The sequence below is a fragment of the Homalodisca vitripennis genome, chromosome 3, assembly GCF_021130785.1.
Source record: "Homalodisca vitripennis isolate AUS2020 chromosome 3, UT_GWSS_2.1, whole genome shotgun sequence".
Taxonomy (NCBI): Eukaryota; Metazoa; Arthropoda; class Insecta; order Hemiptera; family Cicadellidae; genus Homalodisca; species Homalodisca vitripennis.
Genome location: NC_060209.1, coordinates 192,358,024 through 192,380,881, shown reverse-complemented (window position 1 = coordinate 192,380,881; position 22,858 = coordinate 192,358,024). Strand labels below are relative to the sequence as shown.

The window sequence follows — 22,858 nt, the reverse complement described above, 5'->3', positions numbered from 1 at the left end:
GGCCAGCGTTGAGCAAACATGCGGCTTCGTGATCGCGCTCTGATTGGTCCTTTGGAAAATGAACTATCTGCATCGAAATGCACATATTAACTATCGTGATTAGTCTATTAAGTCCAGCTGTAGCAATAACCGAACTTTTTGGCTACAAATAGTTTTGTAATAAAATATATTTATTGACGATTGCAATGGAAATATTGTGTCATGCAATAAACACTTCTTGATTCTTGTTAATCTTGTTAAAAACATATACATTGGCAAACCATTTATAACAAGAGCTTAGAACCAATACGCTTACTCAGTGACACTGTTCATAATATTGTTTTATTGTTATACGTTGTTGCGGAACATAGAAGTACTGACAGGATTGAAACTAATTCAACAACGTCTAAGACGTCGGTACTTCCAAATGGAAAGTCACTAGTAATACCGCACCTTGCAGGATTGCAATTAATTAAGGTAAGGGCTTCAGAAAAACATTTATAATATTGATTGGTTATACCGTATTTATTGGTTAATACACAACAAATAACATTTAAGAGCAACTTCTCAAAGTGGCGACATCAGAGTCGAGGTTTAACTTCTTCAGCAGAGCCTTCGCGTTGGCAAGCGCGGTCTTCGTAGCTGAGGAGTTCTTCTGTTTATCAGAGACCGCGATACCCACGTTGGGACCTGTCGCTGTACCTGTCAGAACAGAACCAAGGGGCGAAGTCAATTGAAATTTAAAGTATTTATCTACTAATATAGATTTGTTACAAATACAAACCTCAGTGTTTTGGACCAATAAATGTGAACACCAGCATGTATGCAAAATGTTTGTAAAGCAACTAAAACGTTTATGAAATGAAAATAGTGATTATTTTGGAGGCGAAGTTAGAGGTGAACGATATTTTTTAGAATAAATAAATTAAACAAATTCAAGAAAGCAGAAATTCGAAAGTAGGCTCTACCTTAATAATACATCTTGTAAATTTAGAATTTACAACACAAAAGGAGATGTAGTTTAGACCTCCAACAGAACAAATAGTAAATGATGTAAAATATAATAAAATCAGTTGAGTATAAACAAAAATTTGCGTAAAATAAATACTTAATAGTGAAATATGACTATTCTTGCTTATAAACACTAACTATAGAATCCATCCCCTCTAAAATATATATTTCATTTTTGCCACAGAACACAGCAATTAATATCGCAGAAAAACAATTTACATGTATTAGTTCAAAATAATTTTAAAATAATTACTCTCAAAATGTACTAGGAGTGGCTGTGGGAGTTATGTTGGACCATTGTGTTTAGGAGATCCACATGCTGAGAACAATTCCGGAAAAAATCGTGTTTGGAAGAACTGTTTGAAATTCCAAATAAAATTGTATATAAAATTCAATAAAAAAGGGTGTAAAATATACTACGTTTTTATCCATGAGTGGATAGTAAATAAAGAACAAATACCGAATACGTAATAATAAATGTTTACACTTTAAACAATTTGCATCTTATTTTGCTCTAAAACTCTTTTACAAATTAAAATTTCACAATTATAAAACTGTCACGAAATCGCGTTCCTCAAGGAATTCAAATTCATCCCCTCGAGACAGACGATGGATGATGCACATTGAAATTCCTTTCGCATTCCCTCAGCCCTGAATGTACTCTGGATGAATACTAAATCGTTTCAATAGTTGAGAGAATTCATTTGGATTCAAATGTATTCCACTTTCTCAGAACGGTATCGATTGCTGCTATGGTACAGTACTCACAGGCGTCACAGCAGCGGTAAGTCACTATCACGCCTGCCTCGAGATACAGCACGTACAGTTTGTACTCCTGCCCATCAGCTGAAAAAAACAATTGTGTTTACCCATCATCTGGTTTGTATGTGCGACCCAGGTACAGTACTCACAGGCGTCACAGCAGCGGTAAGTCACTATCACGCCTGCCTCGAGGTACAGCACGTACAGTTTGTACTCCTGCCCACCAGCTGAAAAAAACAATTGTGTTTACCCATCATCTGGTTTGTTTGTGCGGCCCAGGTAGAGTACTCACAGCAGCGGTAAGTCACTATCACGCCTGCCTCGAGGTACAGCACGTACAGTTTGTACTCCTGCCCATCAGCTGAAAAAAACAATTGTGTTTACCCATCATCTGGTTTGTTTGTGCGGCCCAGGTAGAGTACTCACAGCAGCGGTAAGTCACTATCACGCCTGCCTCGAGGTACAGCACGTACAGTTTGTACTCCTGCCCATCAGCTGAAAAAAACAATTGTGTTTACCCATCATCTAGTTTGTTTGTGCGGCCCAGGTACAGTACTCACAGCAGCGGTAAGTCACTATCACGCCTGCCTCGAGGTACAGCACGTACAGTTTGTACTCCTGCCCGTCAGCTGAAAAAACCAATTGTGTTTACCCATCATCTGGTTTGTTTGTGCGGCCCAGGTAGAGTACTCACAGCAGCGGTAAGTCACTATCACGCCTGCCTCGAGGTACAGCACGTACAGTTTGTACTCCTGCCCATCAGCTGAAAAAACCAATTGTGTTTACCCATCATCTGGTTTGTTTGTGCGGCCCAGGTACAGTACTCACAGCAGCGGTAAGTCACTATCACGCCTGCCTCGAGGTACAGCACGTACAGTTTGTACTCCTGCCCATCAGCTGAAAAAAACAATTGTGTTTACCCATCATCTGGTTTGTTTGTGCGGCCCAGGTACAGTACTCACAGCAGCGGTAAGTCACTATCACGCCTGCCTCGAGGTACAGCACGTACAGCTTGTAGTCCTGCCCGTCAGCTGAAAAAACCAATTGTGTTTACCCATCATCTGGTTTGTTTGTGCGGCCCAGGTACAGTACTCACAGCAGCGGTAAGTCACTATCACGCCTGCCTCGAGGTACAGCACGTACAGTTTGTACTCCTGCCCGTCAGCTGAAAAAACCAATTGTGTTTACCCATCATCTAGTTTGTTTGTGCGGCCCAGGTACAGTACTCACAGCAGCGGTAAGTCACTATCACGCCTGCCTCGAGGTACAGCACGTACAGTTTGTACTCCTGCCCGTCAGCTGAAAAAACCAATTGTGTTTACCCATCATCTAGTTTGTTTGTGCGGCCCAGGTAGAGTACTCACAGCAGCGGTAAGTCACTATCACGCCTGCCTCGAGGTACAGCACGTACAGTTTGTACTCCTGCCCATCAGCTGAAAAAACCAATTGTGTTTACCCATCATCTGGTTTGTTTGTGCGGCCCAGGTACAGTACTCACAGCAGCGGTAAGTCACTATCACGCCTGCCTCGAGGTACAGCACGTACAGCTTGTAGTCCTGCCCGTCAGCTGAAAAAACCAATTGTGTTTACCCATCATCTGGTTTGTTTGTGCGGCCAGGCTGGCCGAGATAGTGTTAGCTTCCATTACCACACAGTTTTGTTGCGCAACCTAGTCGGTGGCTAGACCTCAATAAACTGACGTTTGCAAATAAACAAACAAGATTTTATACAACGTTTCTGAAAACTAAAGTTTAGAGGGAGTTGTAATTGATATAATGACGAAATTACTAAATCGGTTTCGAAAAGTAATAACCAATTTTAGTAGTCATCCTGACAAGATTAAGTAGTTGATTTTTATTTTTTACAGACATCAAGAAAATAATATATACATCAGCCTACGTAAGTTGAAAAAACTAGTTCGGTCACAAAGCATCTACTTCATCGCTTTTGTTCTACTTATAAAAGGAGAAAAGTGAAACATTTTTGAAACTCAACTTTTCAAAATAATCATTCACACAGAAAATTTTGCGTAGTTGAAGTATTGTTGTTTTTGGACTGTAATCTCAAAAAATTGCTCCTCAAGGCATGTGTGTGTCATTAACCTGGTTTTCCTTCAGGCGCAGTAAAAATGTCATTTATAATGTCAAGGAAGTCAACAGATTTCGAATGCCTTATGTGCAAACATTCACACTTTTGTTCATTAATGTGGATTTTATAACAGTATTTCAATAATGTTTCTAATACGTTGATGGTTTAAATTAATCACGTGTGCAACCTCTAGTAAAGAGTAAATATCAACATCGTTTTTGCAATCTGAATTACACTACGGATCAAGGATCAATATTAAAAAAGAAATCAATATTCCGATCAATATTTTCTAAAAGTTAAATGTCGAAAACGTTCACGCCTCTTTGTAAAACTTTAAAACTAAAAACTAAAAAGTCAAAAACTTTTTATAGTCAGTTAAGTTTGAAATATGTTTCGTAAATATTATCATTATTTTTATGAATCCTAAAATATTCGGGAAGAAAAAATCTGAAAATTTGTTTTCAGATTTTTTCTTTATAAAAACCATTATCGGACACCAAAGAATATTGAATTAAATAATATTTAATATTTTAAAAATAATTAGACGAATTGGTCCAGCAGTTGTAATTTTTTACATACCGTATCAGAAAGGATTAAATCAATGTTTAATATTAATATCTTAAACTGTATTTAATACAAAGAAAACCCTAATCCAGCTCGCATTCCAATATACATTCAATAATATATTTTGACCGCCAACGTATACGTACACACCGACCACACATTGTGGACATTTTATTTCAAACTGGGCCAAGTTAGGCCGCACAGGATGCGTTGTTGTCAATTCCCTTTGTCCAGTATCCGAAATAATCGTGGGCAGTTTCAGCAAGTGTGTAACTGTGAAGTACGCGCTGCGGTATTCTTCGTGAGTTTGACATCCAGTACATATTCGGAAATGACGTCAACACGTTAGCTATCTGAAGAGGCTGTCTAGTTTCGTCCATGCCTATCCGACTGAGAAATATATTAATTCGATTACTACGCTGAACTAAAATTTCTATAAAGTACCAAATTACAATAAAATAATAATAATAATAAGGATTAAGGATTTTGGGCGACTCTGGGTACCAAACTGTTCACACTCGGTGTGGGGTTACAGTGTATTCCGGCAATGTGTGGTAATGGCATGAGAGATATACCAGGATTTAGTGCGACTCTGAGTACCAAACTGTTCTCGGTGTCGGGTGGGGTTACAGTGTATTCCGGCAATGTGTGGTAATGGCATGAGAGATATACCAGGATTTAGTGCGACTCTGAGTACCAAACTGTTCACACTCGGTGTGGGGTCACAGTGTATTCCGGCAATGTGTGGTAATGGCATGAGAGATATACCAGGATTTAGTGCGACTCTGAGTACCACACTGTTCACACTCGGTGTGGGGTTACAGTGTATTCCGGCAATGTGTGGTAATGGCATGAGAGATATACCAGGATTTAGTGCGACTCTGAGTACCACACTGTTCACACTCGGTGTGAGGGTTACAGTGTATTCCGGCAATGTGTGGTAATGGCATGAGAGATATACCAGGATTTAGTGCGACTCTGAGTACCAAACTGTTCACACTCGGTGTGGGGTTACAGTGTATTCCGGCAATGTGTGGTAATGGCATGAGAGATATACCAGGATTTAGTGCGACTCTGAGTACCACACTGTTCACACTCGGTGTGGGGTTACAGTGTATTCCGGCAATGTGTGCTAAACCCATCAACACTGTAAAAAGCGTTTGACGCAAGACCGAGTTTGATAAGAAGTTTTAACACCTTGGGCGTTAAAGCCTTTTTAATTGAGTTTGGCAATCTGTTTATAAAATCAACACCTGCCTGTGGAGGTTAATGTTCATAAACCACCGTTTTGTGCATTCCCGAACAGTAGTTCTCTACCTCTTGTTTCATATTCACGTATGTCTCGTCCGCTCGCTGGTTCTCTGCACATTTAGGCAAACATTATAAGGTTGTTTCTAAGATGTAGAGACATGACAAAGTCAACATTTGCACATTTTTAAACGCTATCCTACACGACTCTGAATTTCAAATTAGCGATAATGTGAATTGCTTTTTTTGTAATTTTAAAACTCACATAAAATGGTTGTTTGCACAGGTTCCCCACAGTACTATTCCATAGGAAATGTGATGAAACCTGTATACTTAAAAACATACTAACATACCTGCATACTACATAAATTAATCCGTAATCAGTACCTGACGCGGGCAATATTTTGCTAAAGATCTTAAGACAATCTTTAAGACCCCTGAGGATAATTTGTCACAAACATGATCAATGTGATTTTTCCATGTCAACCCTCGATTAAGGTGTATTCCAAGGAACCTTGAAGAACAGACTTCCTCCAATAATGTATCTGCAACCATAACAGCAGGACCTCTTTCAACTTCCCGCACGCGCCATTATAGGGGCATTTTGAATGTACGGTTACAAATACATGTAGCGATAGATGTATAAACTTCATGAACTGTTAATTTTTTGCATGTATTCAACTTTGTTATTCTCTGAATAAAGATCTTTTGAACTTGAACTTGAATGTCTGTAGAGCGCATTGAAAAGTTCATATAAATGTCCTAGAGACTTGAAACCTAAGTTCTTATTGGCCCAAAGAAGAACTCTATTGATTTTCAGACAAAAACGTTATAAAGAAGCAAGGTTACAAGTACTCCGTTAATAAACGTCGTTTTAAGGGGCGTCCGGGGTCCATTTTGGGCCAAAATGTCAATTTTTATTTTTTTACATTTTTTGTATTCTTTTGAATCTTACGAGTAATTTGACATATCATACATACAATTTGGACGAGTGCAACCTTATGTAATTAATTTATTTGTAATGGTCTGCACTGTGTTTTTCGCTGGCAGGGGCGTCAGGGCGAGGGACGTATGTTTATACTTACTACAGTTGTAATAATATAAGCTACACATACTTGTTGTGTTGGTAACACTGTTTGTTCTTTACTGTCATATGGTTTCTTTCTCATTTGTTGTCATCTGTTATAACAAAGTTTCTGTGTTATTTGCTTTGTGAATTGTGTTGTTTATACAAAACTTCCTGATGATAAAACCATTAGGGGGAAAGGTAGTTTGACAATTGTGGCTATAAATAAAATTTAATTATACTATGGGCTGGCCATTAGAAGAAATTTTGACAGTCTGGAAAATATGAAGAGGGCTGTTTGGGCGGAGTATTTCCATCTCATTTCAACAAATAAACAACCAGCGCTTAGTTTGTGTCCGAAAACTGTTGATACGTGGTGCAAATACCAACATGCTATCCAGAAGAAAGCAGCCTATATGACCACAATGAACACTTCCACATTGCCCTTGTAGTAATGGAACAGGTTAAACAAATTATCACTTAGCTAACTCCACGCTGCTGGCGAAATGTCTTCATGGACAGACCCAAATTCCGGGCGAGTCGCTAAACAGTGTGGTGTGGTCGCGTATTCCAAAATCGACTTTAGTTATGAAAAAGACCCTTGAGTTTGGTGTTTATGAAGCCATTGCCTGTTTCAACAAAGGAAACATTGTTAAATGTGAAGTACTCAAGAAAGTAGGTATAATGCCAGGCAAAAACTGTGTTGATGTTATGAAGCGATACGACAGGATGCGCATAAGTAAGGCGCAGAAGGCGGTGGAAGAGATTGAAAAGAAGTGTCGCCAGAAGCGGGAGGCAGCTAAAAGACGTCTGTAGGATATATATGAGCAGCAGGAGGATCCATATAACCCAGCCTATGCAGCAGGAATGCACTGAGATACATGAGTCACTATTGTTTAGGTTATAGCCTAGAAAAAATGAAATTCCCGAAAAACTTGTTTTTTGACACTTCGGTACCCATATCTTCCAAACTACTCGAGATATTAGTATAGTTTTTGTTTTGTTTTGTTAACAATTTCATGGTTTTTATTTACAGCACAGGAAATTTGGTTTTAAAACCTAAAACCAATTCTACATGGTTGCAAAGTCAAAATTTTAGAATAAAAAAAAGTAAATTTTACAAAAATTTGTTAAAATACCTAAATAAAGTTATTTTAGAAATTCCTGTGCCATAAATACTCTAAAAGACATACATAACAAAATAAAAAAAATTATAGTAGGTTACGTCGTAAGGTTTTAGAGATATGTGTACCTTAAAATGACTAATTTAACATGCGCAGCATATGGCCCCCGGACGCCCCTTAACGTTCCGTTGCGTAATTCGATAACCCGTTAGTCTGCTTATTTTCCTTTGTTCTGTTAAACATTTTAAGCTATAAAAGTGATTTTTAAATATGCTCTGACGCACAATTTGTATGATTCTAAATGAACAAAATAACTACTACTTTATTTACTGAACTGAATCTAATTAACTTCTCGTATACTGTTATCGGAACTCCTTTCTGTTTGAACCAAGAAATTTCATTGAACGTCCACTACTGACGCAATTAAGTTCATTAAACGTTTTCATTGTGACGCAAATATCTTCTCAATCGAGGAATAAGTGCTCCGATCTCATATCAAAGGGAAACATTCCGATTCATTAAAGAAATAATTCTTCTTTATAAAGGGAGGGACAAAACATGGTAAACTAGGTTATTTATAATAAATGTTTAACCTTATTTATCGGATGAGATACCTCGAAACTCAGTTATGTATCCCCGATAAAGGAAATATATATATATATATATATATATATATATATATATATATATATATATATATATACAGGTCTAAGAAGCCTACTTCTGTCAAAAGATAGCTTAGATGGGTTTTATGACAGTCTTTAAATTGAGAGTAAATTTTAGTAACTTTGTTTTAGATATCTACATTACAGTACAGACTACTGAAAAAGTATATTTGTACTAAAACTTTTAATTATCTTGTCTGAATATTTTCTTACTGTGTACTCAACAGTGGTTCGAACAACTTGAAATAAGAAGTGTTGTTACTACCAAGATTACTCTATGCTTTCAATGCTATAAATATAACAACTTCATATTAATGTGATTATTATTGAAACATGGTTGTGGTATCATAAAACTTAGTTAACACGGAACAGTTTATTACATTTAACTAGCTCTTTCAATTTATACTGTTACTACCACATACCCGCGGCTTCACTTGCAATGTCTGGGCAACATTCCGTGTATTTTATTGAATTGCTCCCACGATTTCAGTAACACTTGAACTATTTTATTCCATTGTAGAGGAACTCCAAAGTCTAAATTCTTTATTTTTTATTATTTATCAATCTTTTTTTTCTTTCTTAGTGAAAGCACTTGTAATGTAATATGATTGGGTCCTATGGTATTTTAAAAATTAAATTAGTCATAAATCATACATCAGGTACCCATTTTATAATGTTCATGACTGAGAAGACAGAGGTTATGCAACATTGTAAGTAATTATTTTTTTAGGTTTTACAATTCTAATTCTGATTTATTATACTTCCAACTGCAAATTTATTTTAAATTCCAAATGGAAGTTTGCTATTTTGCACCAGTCTTTATATACCTAAGCAATATCGTATACCTCATCATTGAGAAATGTCCCCTCGACTATTATCTGTCATAAAAATTGCACTTAGTGTTTTGTGTATTGCTTTATGATTCCACTTACTATAATCATGGACTCACTGCGCCCGCTTGTTTTCTCTGAATGTAGTCACGAAGCTAATGGATTGTTGGATCATGCTAATGTCCAGTCCCTCCAATTTTCTTTTCCTTCGGCTACCAGATGATTGATCATATTAGTTTCTACACATCCCAGCGGCACATCATAAACTCATCAACTGAGTAGAACACCCTAGACACCAATAGGTGTCTTAACGGAGCTTTGAATTGTTACCAAATTGAGAAAAAGACAATTACTTTCTATTTCCTCCAGATGACCGAAAATAACGTTCGTAATTAATAAAGTTTCCAGGACGAACAATTGTGTCCTGATACGTACATCTAACTATAACGTTCTGTGTAGTAAGTTCCTACAGACCTAAAGGTAATACTTTGTATATTATGATACTAATATATCTTAAGATAACAAAGGATTCAGCAACGAAATGTTGATGTAGAGTTGAGGCAGTTACTTATGTTTATAACTACAGAACTTGGAAGTATTAAACAAACTTACTCTGAACAAGAACTCCATTGTCTTCTCTCACGTCAAACCTAAAACTTATAGGAGTCAACCTGCAACATTATCAACATTATTTGCAACATTTTCAACATTATTATTAAAATTATAACTCGCACTAAGACATAATACGATCAAAATGAAAAAAAAAAATTAATTACTAGTAAACTACAATCAAAACTAATATTTTGTAGTACAGTAAAAGCCCCGCTTAATCCGGCATCCATGGTTTCGGGCACTTTCATTAATCCGGCAAACCGTAAAAAATCGCGTAAATGAATATTTTTAACCGCACTGTGAAACGTACAGTTCGCAAGACGCCTCGGAAAGGTCGTGCTCAGTCGGAAGGGATCGTAAGTGAGACCGCAGCAGCTGTGTGTGAGGGGGTACAGGTCCTGAGTGTCCGCCGTTACGTGTTTGTCTAGCGCTAGCGTCTCCTCAGTCCATCAGTCACGTGTCAGTTTCGTACTCGAGTTGCAGTCGTGAGTGTTGTGCTCGTTCATAATGTGTTTTAACTTTCTCAAAGTTGTGCCCCTAATGTTTTTCCAAGTCCCCGGCTCATCCACCAGCAAAGTTGTAAATAAACGTTAAGCATGTCACCACGTTACCATTTCAACAAAAGCGAGGAAATTATAAGACGTGTAGAAAAAGGGTGAGAGGTAGAATGAAGCAAATGGAAGAATTCAACATTGGTTCAATCAACATAGTATGACAATCAAAGAAGAATAAGAAAAGTTACTTAAATTTAAGTCCTCAAACAACAATGACAAAGACATGCAGTCTCGACAAACTTTAAAAAAAAACCTAAACTTGACGAACCTTGAGACGAAATTTAATTAAAACGGTTTAGCGCTAAGCGGTCTGAAGGGAAGCCTGTGACTGGGGCCCATGATCATCGGAAAAAGCTAAACAGTTCCGTGAGGAAATTAAAAATAGATAGAAAGAATGAGCCATTTCTGTAGGTTGGCTGCAACCGATTTAAAAATCGATACGGAATACGGAAGCTTGATGTAGCTGGGGAGCTCCGATCAGCCGACCAAAATGCGGCCTGAAAGAATATAAAGGCTGAATTTGAAAAATCAGTTGAAAGACTACGATTTGTCAGCATGCCGGATTTACAACGCTGATGAAACTGGCCTACTTTGGCGTTGTTTGCCGTAATCGACTTTGGCAAGCAGGGATGAGAATGTGCCAAAGGCTTTAAAAAAACAAAGACCGTTATGACAATTTTGGCTCATTTGGCAATGCCTCAGGGGGACCACAATTATGACGCCTTTCGTCATCGAAAAGCAAAAAAGCCAAGACCACTGAAAGGCATTAACCCAACAACCCGTAAATATACGATGCCTCAATCCAATGCGTTGGATTGAACTCAGATTTATTTAGAAATTGGTTTTTCCACCACTCGCACAATTCGTCCCACTTTAAAAGACAATCGAAAAAACCGTTGCTTACCTGAAAGACAGCAAGGTTTGTGCTCCATCCTAACAATTGAGCAGAGCTCACCCTGCAGCGTCTGAGATTGATATTGGGAAATATTTTTACTGCATATACTTTTTTGTACCTCCCGGCAAATGTCAACTTCCTGATTTCAGCCAATGGATCAAGGAGTGATTTCAGAACCTTTAAATGTTTTTTACAGAGCGTCCCTTGTCCTTCAAGGCCTGATAAACTCAGAGTGTAATGGTGGTTATTTTCAGAAAAATTTCAACATAAAAGATGCAATTACTGGATCGCCTTGCATGGAAAAAGGGACAAGCCCACCACTCTACAGAAATCTTGGCGAAAACAATGGCCGAGCTGCCTACCAAGAAGAGGAACATTGCTGTTTCATCGACAATGAAGCAATACTGTACTTGGTGGCCCAACAGTTCCAATACGAAATAAGGAAAGTGCCACAATAAGAAATTTTGGAGTGGGAAACACATTGATTGCGACGAGCCAGTTGAAGAAGAAATTACGGATGAAACTGGCCTCATCAAAAGTGTACTTGACCATCAGTCAGAGCCTCATCCTGTGGAGTCCGAATCAGAAATGATGAAGAGGGCAGCAGATATGATATCCCAACACCCGTGCCTACGTGGAGGTGAAGCAAGTGCCACTATCGACACGTTATACGATTTGCCGAACGCAGCAGCTCCTGGCAATGCTTCAGAGCATTGTAAATTTATATATTCATAGAAATGACTTTTTAAAGAAAGAAACAGTGATAACAAAAAAAAAAAAAAAACAAACAGACATTAGGTCTTTTTTTCAAAAAAAATACTGTACAACAAAAATTATGTTTAACCATAAAATTTATTACATAATGTACGCACTAGTTAGCCTACATCTAAGTTAGACCAAAGGTTTAGAAATGTTTTTCTAGGCATTAAATGTTCATTTTGTGTTCAAACTAATGTTTGGTTTCATTTTATTAATCACCTTAGTAAATTCTTTAATTGTTTACACGTAACAGAGTGATTTTTTTAAGCCACACTCTGAAACTTGAACGACGATTTAGTAGCGCCGCTATCCACGCTAAAGTAGAAAAAGTTAAAATCAAGCTACTGTACATTATCTCTTTGGACTGAAAACCCAGCCCACGTATTTTAAAGAGTGATTGTATTTTTGGCTGGGTATTTCAGGACACCCGCAAAGAAGAATTTTGAGAGGGACTAGCAATTTTTTTTTTTTTTTTTTTTTATTTTTTTTTTTTTTTTTTTTTTTTTTTTTTTTTTTTTTTTTATTTTTTTTTTTTTTTTTTTTTTTTTTTTTTTTTTTATTTTTTTTTTTTTTTTCGAAAATTTTTTTTTTGTTTTTTTATTTTTTTTTTTTGTTTTTTTTGTTTTTTATTTTTTTTTTTTTTTTTTTTTTTTTTTTTTTTTTTTTTTTTTTTTTTTTTTTTTTTTTCTTGAGCTTTTTTTTTTTTTTCTTTTTTTTTTTTTTTTTTTTTTTTTTTTTTTTTTTTTTTTTTTTTTTTTTTTTTTTTTTTTTTTTTTTTTTTTTTTTTTTTTTTTTTTTTTTTTTTTTTTTTTTTTTTTTTTTTTTTTTTTTTTTTTTTTTTTTTTTTTTTTTTTTTTTTTTTTTATTTTGTTTTTTTTTGAGTTAATATCAACTTGATTTCACTCCTTTTACTTAGTGTTTATACGATTTTAAGCGCTAAAAATAACCGAATTTTCCTGCATTTACACATGACGCTCGGTAATCCCGGAATTTCCACTAATCCGGAACACTTTCGATCCCCGAAAGTAGCCGAATTAGCGAGCTTTTACTGTATAATGAATACTGTATATTGAAAGTACAAATAACATTGTTAATTAGTTTGTATAAAAGGATCCTATGAAAATGTCATTTATAACAATAATTAAACTTGAAAAAATAATATAAACAGTTTTTGATGACTTAAGGAAGAGTTTCCAACTAATCACCCAATTTGTTTCACATTACTAGTAACGGTTAGTGAAGTACAACTAGATACATGCTTTAATGATTGATCAAATACACAATACTCGTATTCTCACAGATACATCGAAATTCAATGAATATAACACTGTGTTTCCCTTTATTACTTGGATACTCATGATTATAAATGAGTTTATTTATAAAAAAACAAAATATTATGGGTATAGTATGCAACAAGTAGAGTTGGGTGTCTTGACAAGGATCTTGACATTCCCTATCGTAGTTTATTCAAACCAACAATAGAAACTGTTGACACAGTTAAGTGGACCTATTGTTGAGATTTCTTGTTGAGTCTTACATTTCAAATAACTTCCTTTAAAAAGCAGTAAATTAATAAAGTGTAGGGGGATTGTTGGAACACTTCGAAATTATTATAAAACTGCAATTCGTCTTTAAAGTGTTTTACTCATCAGTGAAATTTTAACCTAATCTTGTTTTGTGCTATTAGTGTTTTTTTGTATATAATTCCTACAGGTATATGCTTATTAAAAATAACGTTGTGTTGTTTAGCTGTTTGTTTCTTTGTGTTTTGTATGTATGTATATGTACACAGAAAGATTATAATGACTAATATGATGATTTGTCTTATCTGTTTATATATAAACAGATTATACTCGTATATATAAACAGATAAGACAAATCATCATATTAGTCATTATAATGCGTATATATCTCTTCGTGTCTTAGTTGTGTTTCTGAAAACTTTTCAGATAAAAAAAATTATTATACTTAGTCAGCATTCACTATGAGCATATCAAATTTTAGCAAAATCTAAAGTGGTCAGGTAAATTGAATCTGTTAGTTCCACATGGAATGAATGGTCCAGTACAAATATGTAAAAGATCTATTTAAGAAAACTGCTTGACTCACAAAATGCAGTGGATAACGTGCATCAACAAAACTATTCTCTAACTAAAATTCCTAAATCAGATTGTAGGAGTTTCAAAGCCAAAAACAAATCATCCCTTAGATGTGGCAGTAAAATTGTTACTTTTGTTCATTAGATCTGAGTTTTGTAATTTTAAATTTTTAAGTGTTACATGAAACATTAAACAAATATTTTAAAATCTGTCGTCTATCAACTATGTAGGATTTAACTGTGACAAGTGTATTCGTCCATCTATTACAAATTTTTACGGTAGCTATTTCGAACAAAAAGCGTTATATGTGCAAACAATGCCCACTCTCACACACTAAAACAGGTGCAACACCACAGACTCAAGTGTACAAAACACTGACAAGGGGAACTTGTAGATGACCGCGGCAGTATCACTGTCCCTCATGGTGATCCCGATACATTGTGTTGTGATGCCGAAGAGCGAGGTCTCGACAGTCGACACCACCACGTATGAGTACGGACCGTTACTCAACAACTGTGGAATATACAATACAAATTATTTAACTATTAACTATTTAATTATTACACCTAGTGTTATACACAACTATTATACACCTAGTGTTATACACAACTATTATACACCTAGTGTTATACACAACTATTATACACCTAGTGTTATACACAACTATTATACACCTAGTGTTATACACAACTATTATACACCTAGTGTTATACACAACTATTATACACCTAGTGTTATACACAACTATTATACACCTAGTGTTATACACAACTATTATACACCTAGTGTTATACACAACTATTATACACCTAGTGTTATACACAACTATTATACACCTAGTGTTATACACAACTATTATACACCTAGTGTTATACACAACTATTATACACCTAGTGTTATACACAACTATTATACACCTAGTGTTATACACAACTATTATACACCTTAAACAGTGTAAAGAGCCTCATTTAATTCACAATATTACGAAATAAAAAGCCTTGAATTTTCCGGCAAATTTCAATGTAAAATAATACAATTTTGCTATAAATTTCTTGTACAATGCCTCCACCTTTGTTCTCATACATAAATAGAGTTGAATCTTCCAGAATTTTAGAAAAGAGGTAATAAAGTAAAACTATGTGAGGAGCGAAATTCGAAAGTGTAAGTATTTGAAAATGAGAAAATAATTGTCATTATATAGGATGAGAAATATAAATGACGATTAAAGCCTTAAATAACCACATATATGAGACGCTTGTGTCAGCTAAGAGTGGCGGAATATTGAAAAGTCTTGTCCAAACCTCAAAATAAAGTAATCGTATTTTTTCGCTGTAAGCTACTTTCCTGAAAGCTGAAAATCAAACTCATTTCTTTCAATATGTAAAAAGGACTTTGTAAATTTTATTTTAAACCAGGTTTTATCGCAGCTTCGCACGCAAAATTAAATATCGAAGTCCTTATACTACTTACTAAAAGCACTTATGATGTAATATGATGGTGTCCTAGGGAATTTTAGAAACATAAGTACGCGTAGATATTATTTCAGTGTTCATAATAAAGAGGACCACAGTTTAACCTTTCTTTAGTGTCATGTATGTACGTGTAGGAGCATTTCTGGTTCTCATCAGTTATATTCCGACGCCACACCTGAGTGTCCCTTCTTGCCCCGATCAAGAAAATACAAACACATATCTCTCGGTGTTTGTAATCAGCATGCATTTTCCGTAAAAAAGCAAGGCCTAAGGTTTTTGCAGAAATATTTAACTTTCGACTACGGCGTAAGCCTGCTCTGTCATGACTTGGACACGAGGCTTCACACGCTTCCCGGATTTTTTAAATAGATAAGGGACTTTATTTAACCACTGAAAATGACTGGATAATACAAGGATTTCCACGTTCAGTTGGATTAACAACCACATATTGTATAACCATTTCATTTAGCGAAATACACCTGTGGTCAAGTAAGAGTATTTGGTTTGGCTCGGCAATGAGCCTTTGATAGGTTTTATAACGCGACCTATGATACAAAGATGTACAATAGAAAATTATACTTTAGTAACAGTTCACTCTAAAACACAGGGTGAGAGAAATTATTTTTTGTTTCATAAATTTTTTTATATATCTAACTTCTAAGAATTCTAAGATCTAGAAATTTAGATTGGCATCGCACTTATTTAAAAAAAACGGAGACAATTCAAAGTAAAGACAACCTAAGGTTCACGTCTACCAACCAATACGTAGCTATACACAATTAACTATTTTACACAATAGACGTGTTGTAACTACGATCGTACTACAAATCAAGAGTGTGTAAAGGTTAGAGACAATTCCAAGTGAAGACAACACAAGGTTCACGTCTACCAACAAATACGTAGCTATACACAATTAACTATGTTACACAATAGACGTGTAACTACGATCATACTACAAATCAAGAGAGTGTAAAGGTTAGAGACAATCCAAGTGAAGACAACCTAAGGTTCACGTCTACCAACAAATGCGTAGCTATACACAATTAACTATGTTACACAATAGACGTGATGTAACTACGATCGTAATACAAATCAAGTGAGTGTAAAGGTTAGAGACAATTCCAAGTAAAGACAACCTAAGGTTCACGTCTACCAACAAATACGTAGCTATACACAATTAACTATATCACACAATAGACGTGTAACTACGATCATACTACAAATCAAGAGTGTGGAAAGGTTAGAGACAATTCCAAGTGAAGACAACCTAAGGTTCACGTCTACCAACAAATACGTAGCTATACACAATTAACTATATCACACAATAGACGTGATGTAACTACGATCGTACTACAAATCAAGTGAGTGTAAAGGTTAGAGAAAATTCCAAGTGAAGACAACCTAAGGTTCACGTCTACCAACAAATACGTAGCTATACACAATTAACTATGTTACACAATAGACGTGTAACTACGATCATACTACAAATCAAGTGAATGTAAAGGTTAGAGACAATTCCAAGTGAAGACAACCTAAGGTTCACGTCTACCAACAAATACGTAGCTATACACAATTAACTATGTTACACAATAGACGTGTAACTACGATCATACTACAAATCAAGAGAGTGTAAAGGTTAGAGACAATTCCAAGTGAAGACAACCTAAGGTTCACGTCTACCAACAAATACGTAGCTATACACAATTACCTATATCACACAATAGACGTGATGTAACTACGATCGTACTACAAATCAAGAGTGTGTAAAGGTTAGAGACAATTCCAAGTGAAGACAACACAAGGTTCACGTCTACCAACAAATACGTAGCTATACACAATTAACTATGTTACACAATAGACGTGTAACTACGATCATACTACAAATCAAGAGAGTGTAAAGGTTAGAGACAATCCAAGTGAAGACAACCTAAGGTTCACGTCTACCAACAAATGCGTAGCTATACACAATTAACTATGTTACACAATAGACGTGATGTAACTACGATCGTAATACAAATCAAGTGAGTGTAAAGGTTAGAGACAATTCCAAGTAAAGACAACCTAAGGTTCACGTCTACCAACAAATACGTAGCTATACACAATTAACTATATCACACAATAGACGTGTAACTACGATCATACTACAAATCAAGAGTGTGGAAAGGTTAGAGACAATTCCAAGTGAAGACAACCTAAGGTTCATGTCAACCAACAAATACGTAGCTATACACAATTAACTATATCACACAATAGACGTGATGTAACTACGATCGTACTACAAATCAAGTGAGTGTAAAGGTTAGAGAAAATTCCAAGTGAAGACAACCTAAGGTTCACGTCTACCAACAAATACGTAGCTATACACAATTAACTATGTTACACAATAGACGTGTAACTACGATCATACTACAAATCAAGTGAATGTAAAGGATAGAGACAATTCCAAGTGAAGACAACCTAAGGTTCACGTCTACCAACAAATACGTAGCTATACACAATTAACTATGTTACACAATAGACGTGTAACTACGATCATACTACAAATCAAGAGAGTGTAAAGGTTAGAGACAATTTCAAGTGAAGACAACCTAAGGTTCACGTCTACCAACAAATACGTAGCTATACACAATTAACTATATCACACAATAGACGTGATGTAACTACGATCGTACTACAAATCAAGTGAGTGTAAAGGTTAGAGACAATTCCAAGTGAAGACAACCTAAGGTTCACGTCTACCAACAATAACGTAGCTATACACAATTAACTATGTTACACAATAGACGTGATGTAACTACGATCGTACTACAAATCAAGAGAGTGTAAAGGTTAGAGACAATTCCAAGTGAAGACAACCTAAGGTTCACGTCTACCAACAAATACGTAGCTGTACACAATTAACTATATCACACAATAGACGTGATGTAACTACGATCGTACTACAAATCAAGTGAGTGTAAAGGTTAGAGACAATTCCAAGTGAAGACAACCTAAGGTTCACGTCTACCAACAAATACGTAGCTATACACAATTAACTATGTTACACAATAGACGTGTAACTACGATCATACTACAAATCACGAGTGTGTAAAGGTTAGAGACAATTCCAAGTGAAGACAACCTAAGGTTCACGTCTACCAACAAATACGTAGCTATACACAATTAACTATATCACACAATAGACGTGATGTAACTACGATCATACTACAAATCAAGAGAGTGTAAAGGTTAGAGAGTAGTGCTGCACCAGACAACAGAGAGAGGAGTTAAAGCATTTTTTTTTTTAAGAAATCGTATGTAATATGTTATAACTCTTAAGGGGTTACTTCACAGTTGACAAAAACTCTTAAAAGCATTTTAAAAACATGAACACCGGGACATGGACAATTAGCTACATGTGAAATCACTACTCAGGTATTGTGCAGTAGTTTAATGCGTTTACTAAGAATGAAGCCTTCGACGTAGATGCAGACTGAATCTGATTCATCTTATTCGATATCAGCAACCAGTGAAATTGTCAACTACACGTTTTCTTCTTTTTCACTGCGTAAACTTTACAAACAATTCTGTTCTTATTATAGCGTACTATTCTCTGATCTTCCCTTACTTAACTAACTGTGTGGCAATCTGAGAAAAAACTAATTCTAAATGTACTTTTATCTTTTAAAAGAAGGAACTGTGGATTATTGCTGGAATTTGTCAAAGAGAGTCTTGAAACCCTATTAATTTTTTAAACAGAACCGTAGTTGATTTCTGTCTCTTATCCCACAATCAAACTACATTATTAGAAACCAAAATAAACTAAACCTTCCTTTCTAATCTTTGTTTAATCACATTTATTATAATATCATAATGCTCCCATGATCATGCATCCCTATGATTCTTCCTGACTTTTTTAAGAACAGAGTTAGATTTGGATAGTTTTAATAGAAAGCTTAAGGTATATTTACTAAAAATATTTTATTCGTACAGGACTATATCATGAATAGTACCCAGCAGGGATCACTTCTGGACTTCACGCAGTTATTATATAAACTAATTATTTTAACTTTCAGTGGCAGTCCATTACCACACCCCACCTGAAGAAGATGGTAGATTTCATTCCTAGAAACTTAAATACTTTTTTGTAACATATAACGATGGTAAATTTCCGAAATTCTCTTGTCCTTTCATTCTCAGTAACAAACTTTAAACAAAGTATTGCACACTCTCAGCCGGATACATAACGTAACATTTGTAACACTCATGTTACACTACATGAAGAGACCAGTTTACTCACGTTCCCAATTATATTCTGCGGGATGCCGTTGGGGTGGAGGGAGGCGAGTTGACTGGTGATAGTCTGGTCACACTTGGGTACGGCTCCGGACACCAGGGCGGCACTGAGCAGCGTGGTCACAGTCAACAGCTGATACATCCTGGACTGTGGGCACTGTGAACACACTTCTGTACTCTGTCCTCAGTACGAGTAGTAACTATTAAACTTCAGATTTCTTTATTGACACAATACAAGTCTGAGGAGTGTTTGTGTAAGTCACAAATACAATTGATCAATAAGCACTAATCATCGTATTTATAGCAGTACAAATATAAATACATAAAAAACAAAACGAAAAAGAACATTTATCTAATATTAAATATCTAGGAAAGCCCGTCTGTACAAAAGAGGGCTCATACCCACCGATCAGTTTTTCAGTTCATCAAGGGTCTACTGAAGTCTATAGAAAGCTCTCTGGACCAAGTAGCTATTTATGTGTTTTTCAAAGATTTTAAATTATCAAGTTTCTTTAAACTATTTGGGAGCGAATTAAACCACTTAGATCTGATAAGGAAAACCGATTGTTGTGTTAACAACAGTCAATCCGGGTACAAGTCTTCTTTGTATCTTGTATTATAATTGTGCCAAAGAACTGAAAACAAGTTTATTTTGAAAGAAAAAAGTCAGTTTGGTAAATTGGCAGGCTAGAACGAGTGAGGGTACCACTTTATCTCAAGAGCTCCTGTGAAATTCCTCAAAATTCTGTGAAATAATCTGCACTACATAAGACAATAATACAGTAATTAATCTTTGACTCAAAAATGCCATTGTAACCCAGTCTGAGAGTCTCTCTAGAGGCAAAAGTTAATAGACACCTCAGGGTAAATGTTGCAGAGTTGAGATGTTTAGCAAATATATTTATGTGGGAATCCTATTTTAGATTGAAGTCTAAATGAACCCCTAGAAACTTGTGCAGAATGAACTGTAACAGTTTACTTGTCAGAAAGCTTTCTAGAGATAATAGTGACGCGCCTATGAACGGTCAACGTTATATGATTAACATTTGTAGAAATCTAGTTTTTTAAGGGATTACACGAATAAAATGTATTGCATAAAACTAGGATGAACATTTTTTATCGCAACTGTGTAGTACGAGTACATCATAGGAATTGTATCACAAATATAGGCAGTCAATATGCGTGTGCAGTTTAAAATGAACCCTACAGGTGAACAGTAAAAAATGAAAAAGTAGAAAAAAAATAAATGAAAAAAGTTATTTTATTGGCTCAGATTGAAAATAAGAGAGAATAACTTCGTTTGTAATGAGAGTTGCAGATTATACGTCGACACTTTTCTCCTTGTTAATATGAAACCAAGACACGGAAAACATTTCTGTACAAAATCGATGTAGGGCAAACACACACATTTATATTTGTAACATTTGCTTAATTAATAATGCATTGTTCTAAAACAACTAAAATTGAAGCTTAACTTGTATTTCGGACGCCTTTAACCTGGAAATTTCAGGGTTTTTGTTTCTAAGATGAAAAATTCCATTTGGGTGTATAGGGACTTTTCCTTGAAAGTTTACACTCTTTTCAGTATATTATTATTTTGCAAAATTGGTTAATTAAAAAGTTTAAGCTGAGAGGGATACTCGGAAAATTTTTAATAAGCCAATAATTAGATCTCATTGAATTTGAATACTCGGTTGTGGAGTTCTTTGACACTAGTTTAGAGATTTAGCGTGATTTTGTTGTTGTTTGGATTCTTTTGTTTAATTATTTTTTCATTTATTTTTTCATTATTCTATTGTTCTTTATTTTATCCACTGTTAACTGGTCTGTAACTTTGATTTTATATTTGACTTAAGATTTTTTAATCTATTTATTTTAAAATTCGTTAAGTTTGTAGATATTTGTTCCATTAAATTTGGCATACACAATTATGTGTCAGTACGGCAATACAGTAAAGTAAAAACAAAAAAGTTTAAATATCACTAAGGAGTACTTTTATACATTAAAGTAACACAATCACCTCTACAGTATTAGTTGTACGGTAATGTATGAGCGACTAAGTGATGCATTCATTGTATAAGTAAAAACTAAATAAAAATAGTGGAAAGTGCATTCTCACCTGATAGATTGCAGAAGTGGTGCCAGACAGCAGCCTTCCAGGTTATATCGACCGGGCAGATGCTCCGTGCAAATATTGACTAATCGTTTACAAAACCATTCACCGAGACCACTCCACTCCGTCTGATCAGCGCTTCTGATTGGGGCTTGAGAACCTCTCGTTAAGATGGATTGTAGGAAGACAATGCGGTCTGATTGCGACACACCACAAATATACAGTTTTCCTCGTTTTTATCAGCAGAACCGAATGGATCAGACGTCACAACACATAGCACCGTTAACCGAATCAATTGTTACAATGTATGAGTACGTCACACCACAACAGGTTTCACTGCGGTTACACGCAAAATTTAAAACGTAAAGATTATTTCATTCTCGAAATTTTCTGTGAATAGGCAGACAGGGTTTTCATACATAAAATAAACGTTACACCCCCTCGACAGACAAAATAGAATTGTGCCAGCCTACTGAGCGATAAGATTTATATACCAGTAACATCAAAGGTGATGGGGCTCCAACGAAGTTCAGACAAATTCCACGGTTTTATTTTGTACATTTTTTGTTGTATATATGCAAATTGTAATTAAACATTTTTAACTTCCATTACAATTGCTTAGATCTAATTGCATAAAATCTTAAGTCTCTTCAAAACTGGTGTATTGAGTACAATACTATTACATTTAAAATAAGATGTGGTTTTGCATTGTTGATTGGTGTTACATGAAATACTCGTGGTT

At 35.4% G+C, this 22,858-nt stretch overlaps 1 protein-coding gene across 2 annotated transcripts; it reads right to left on the bottom strand.

Annotated features, from left to right (window-relative positions):
- Positions 1 to 483: 483 nt before the first annotated feature.
- LOC124357934 lies at positions 484 to 22,250 on the bottom strand. 2 transcript variants are annotated; one of them, XM_046810059.1, is made up of 6 exons: positions 22,123 to 22,246; positions 20,008 to 20,160; positions 14,636 to 14,769; positions 9,950 to 10,008; positions 1,759 to 1,836; positions 484 to 681 (listed from the first exon to the last, which is right to left on the bottom strand). In XM_046810059.1, the coding sequence occupies exons 2-6, from the start codon at positions 20,143 to 20,145 to the stop codon at positions 533 to 535; spliced, it is 558 nt and encodes a 185-aa protein (XP_046666015.1). In that variant the 5' UTR covers positions 20,146 to 20,160; positions 22,123 to 22,246; the 3' UTR covers positions 484 to 532. The 2 variants fall into 2 exon arrangements, with proteins under 2 accessions (XP_046666015.1, XP_046666016.1); XM_046810060.1 differs by lacking the exons at positions 484 to 681; positions 1,759 to 1,836 and adding an exon at positions 2,439 to 2,649 and having other exon boundaries at positions 22,123 to 22,250.
- Between the last annotated feature and the right edge of the window lie 608 nt (positions 22,251 to 22,858).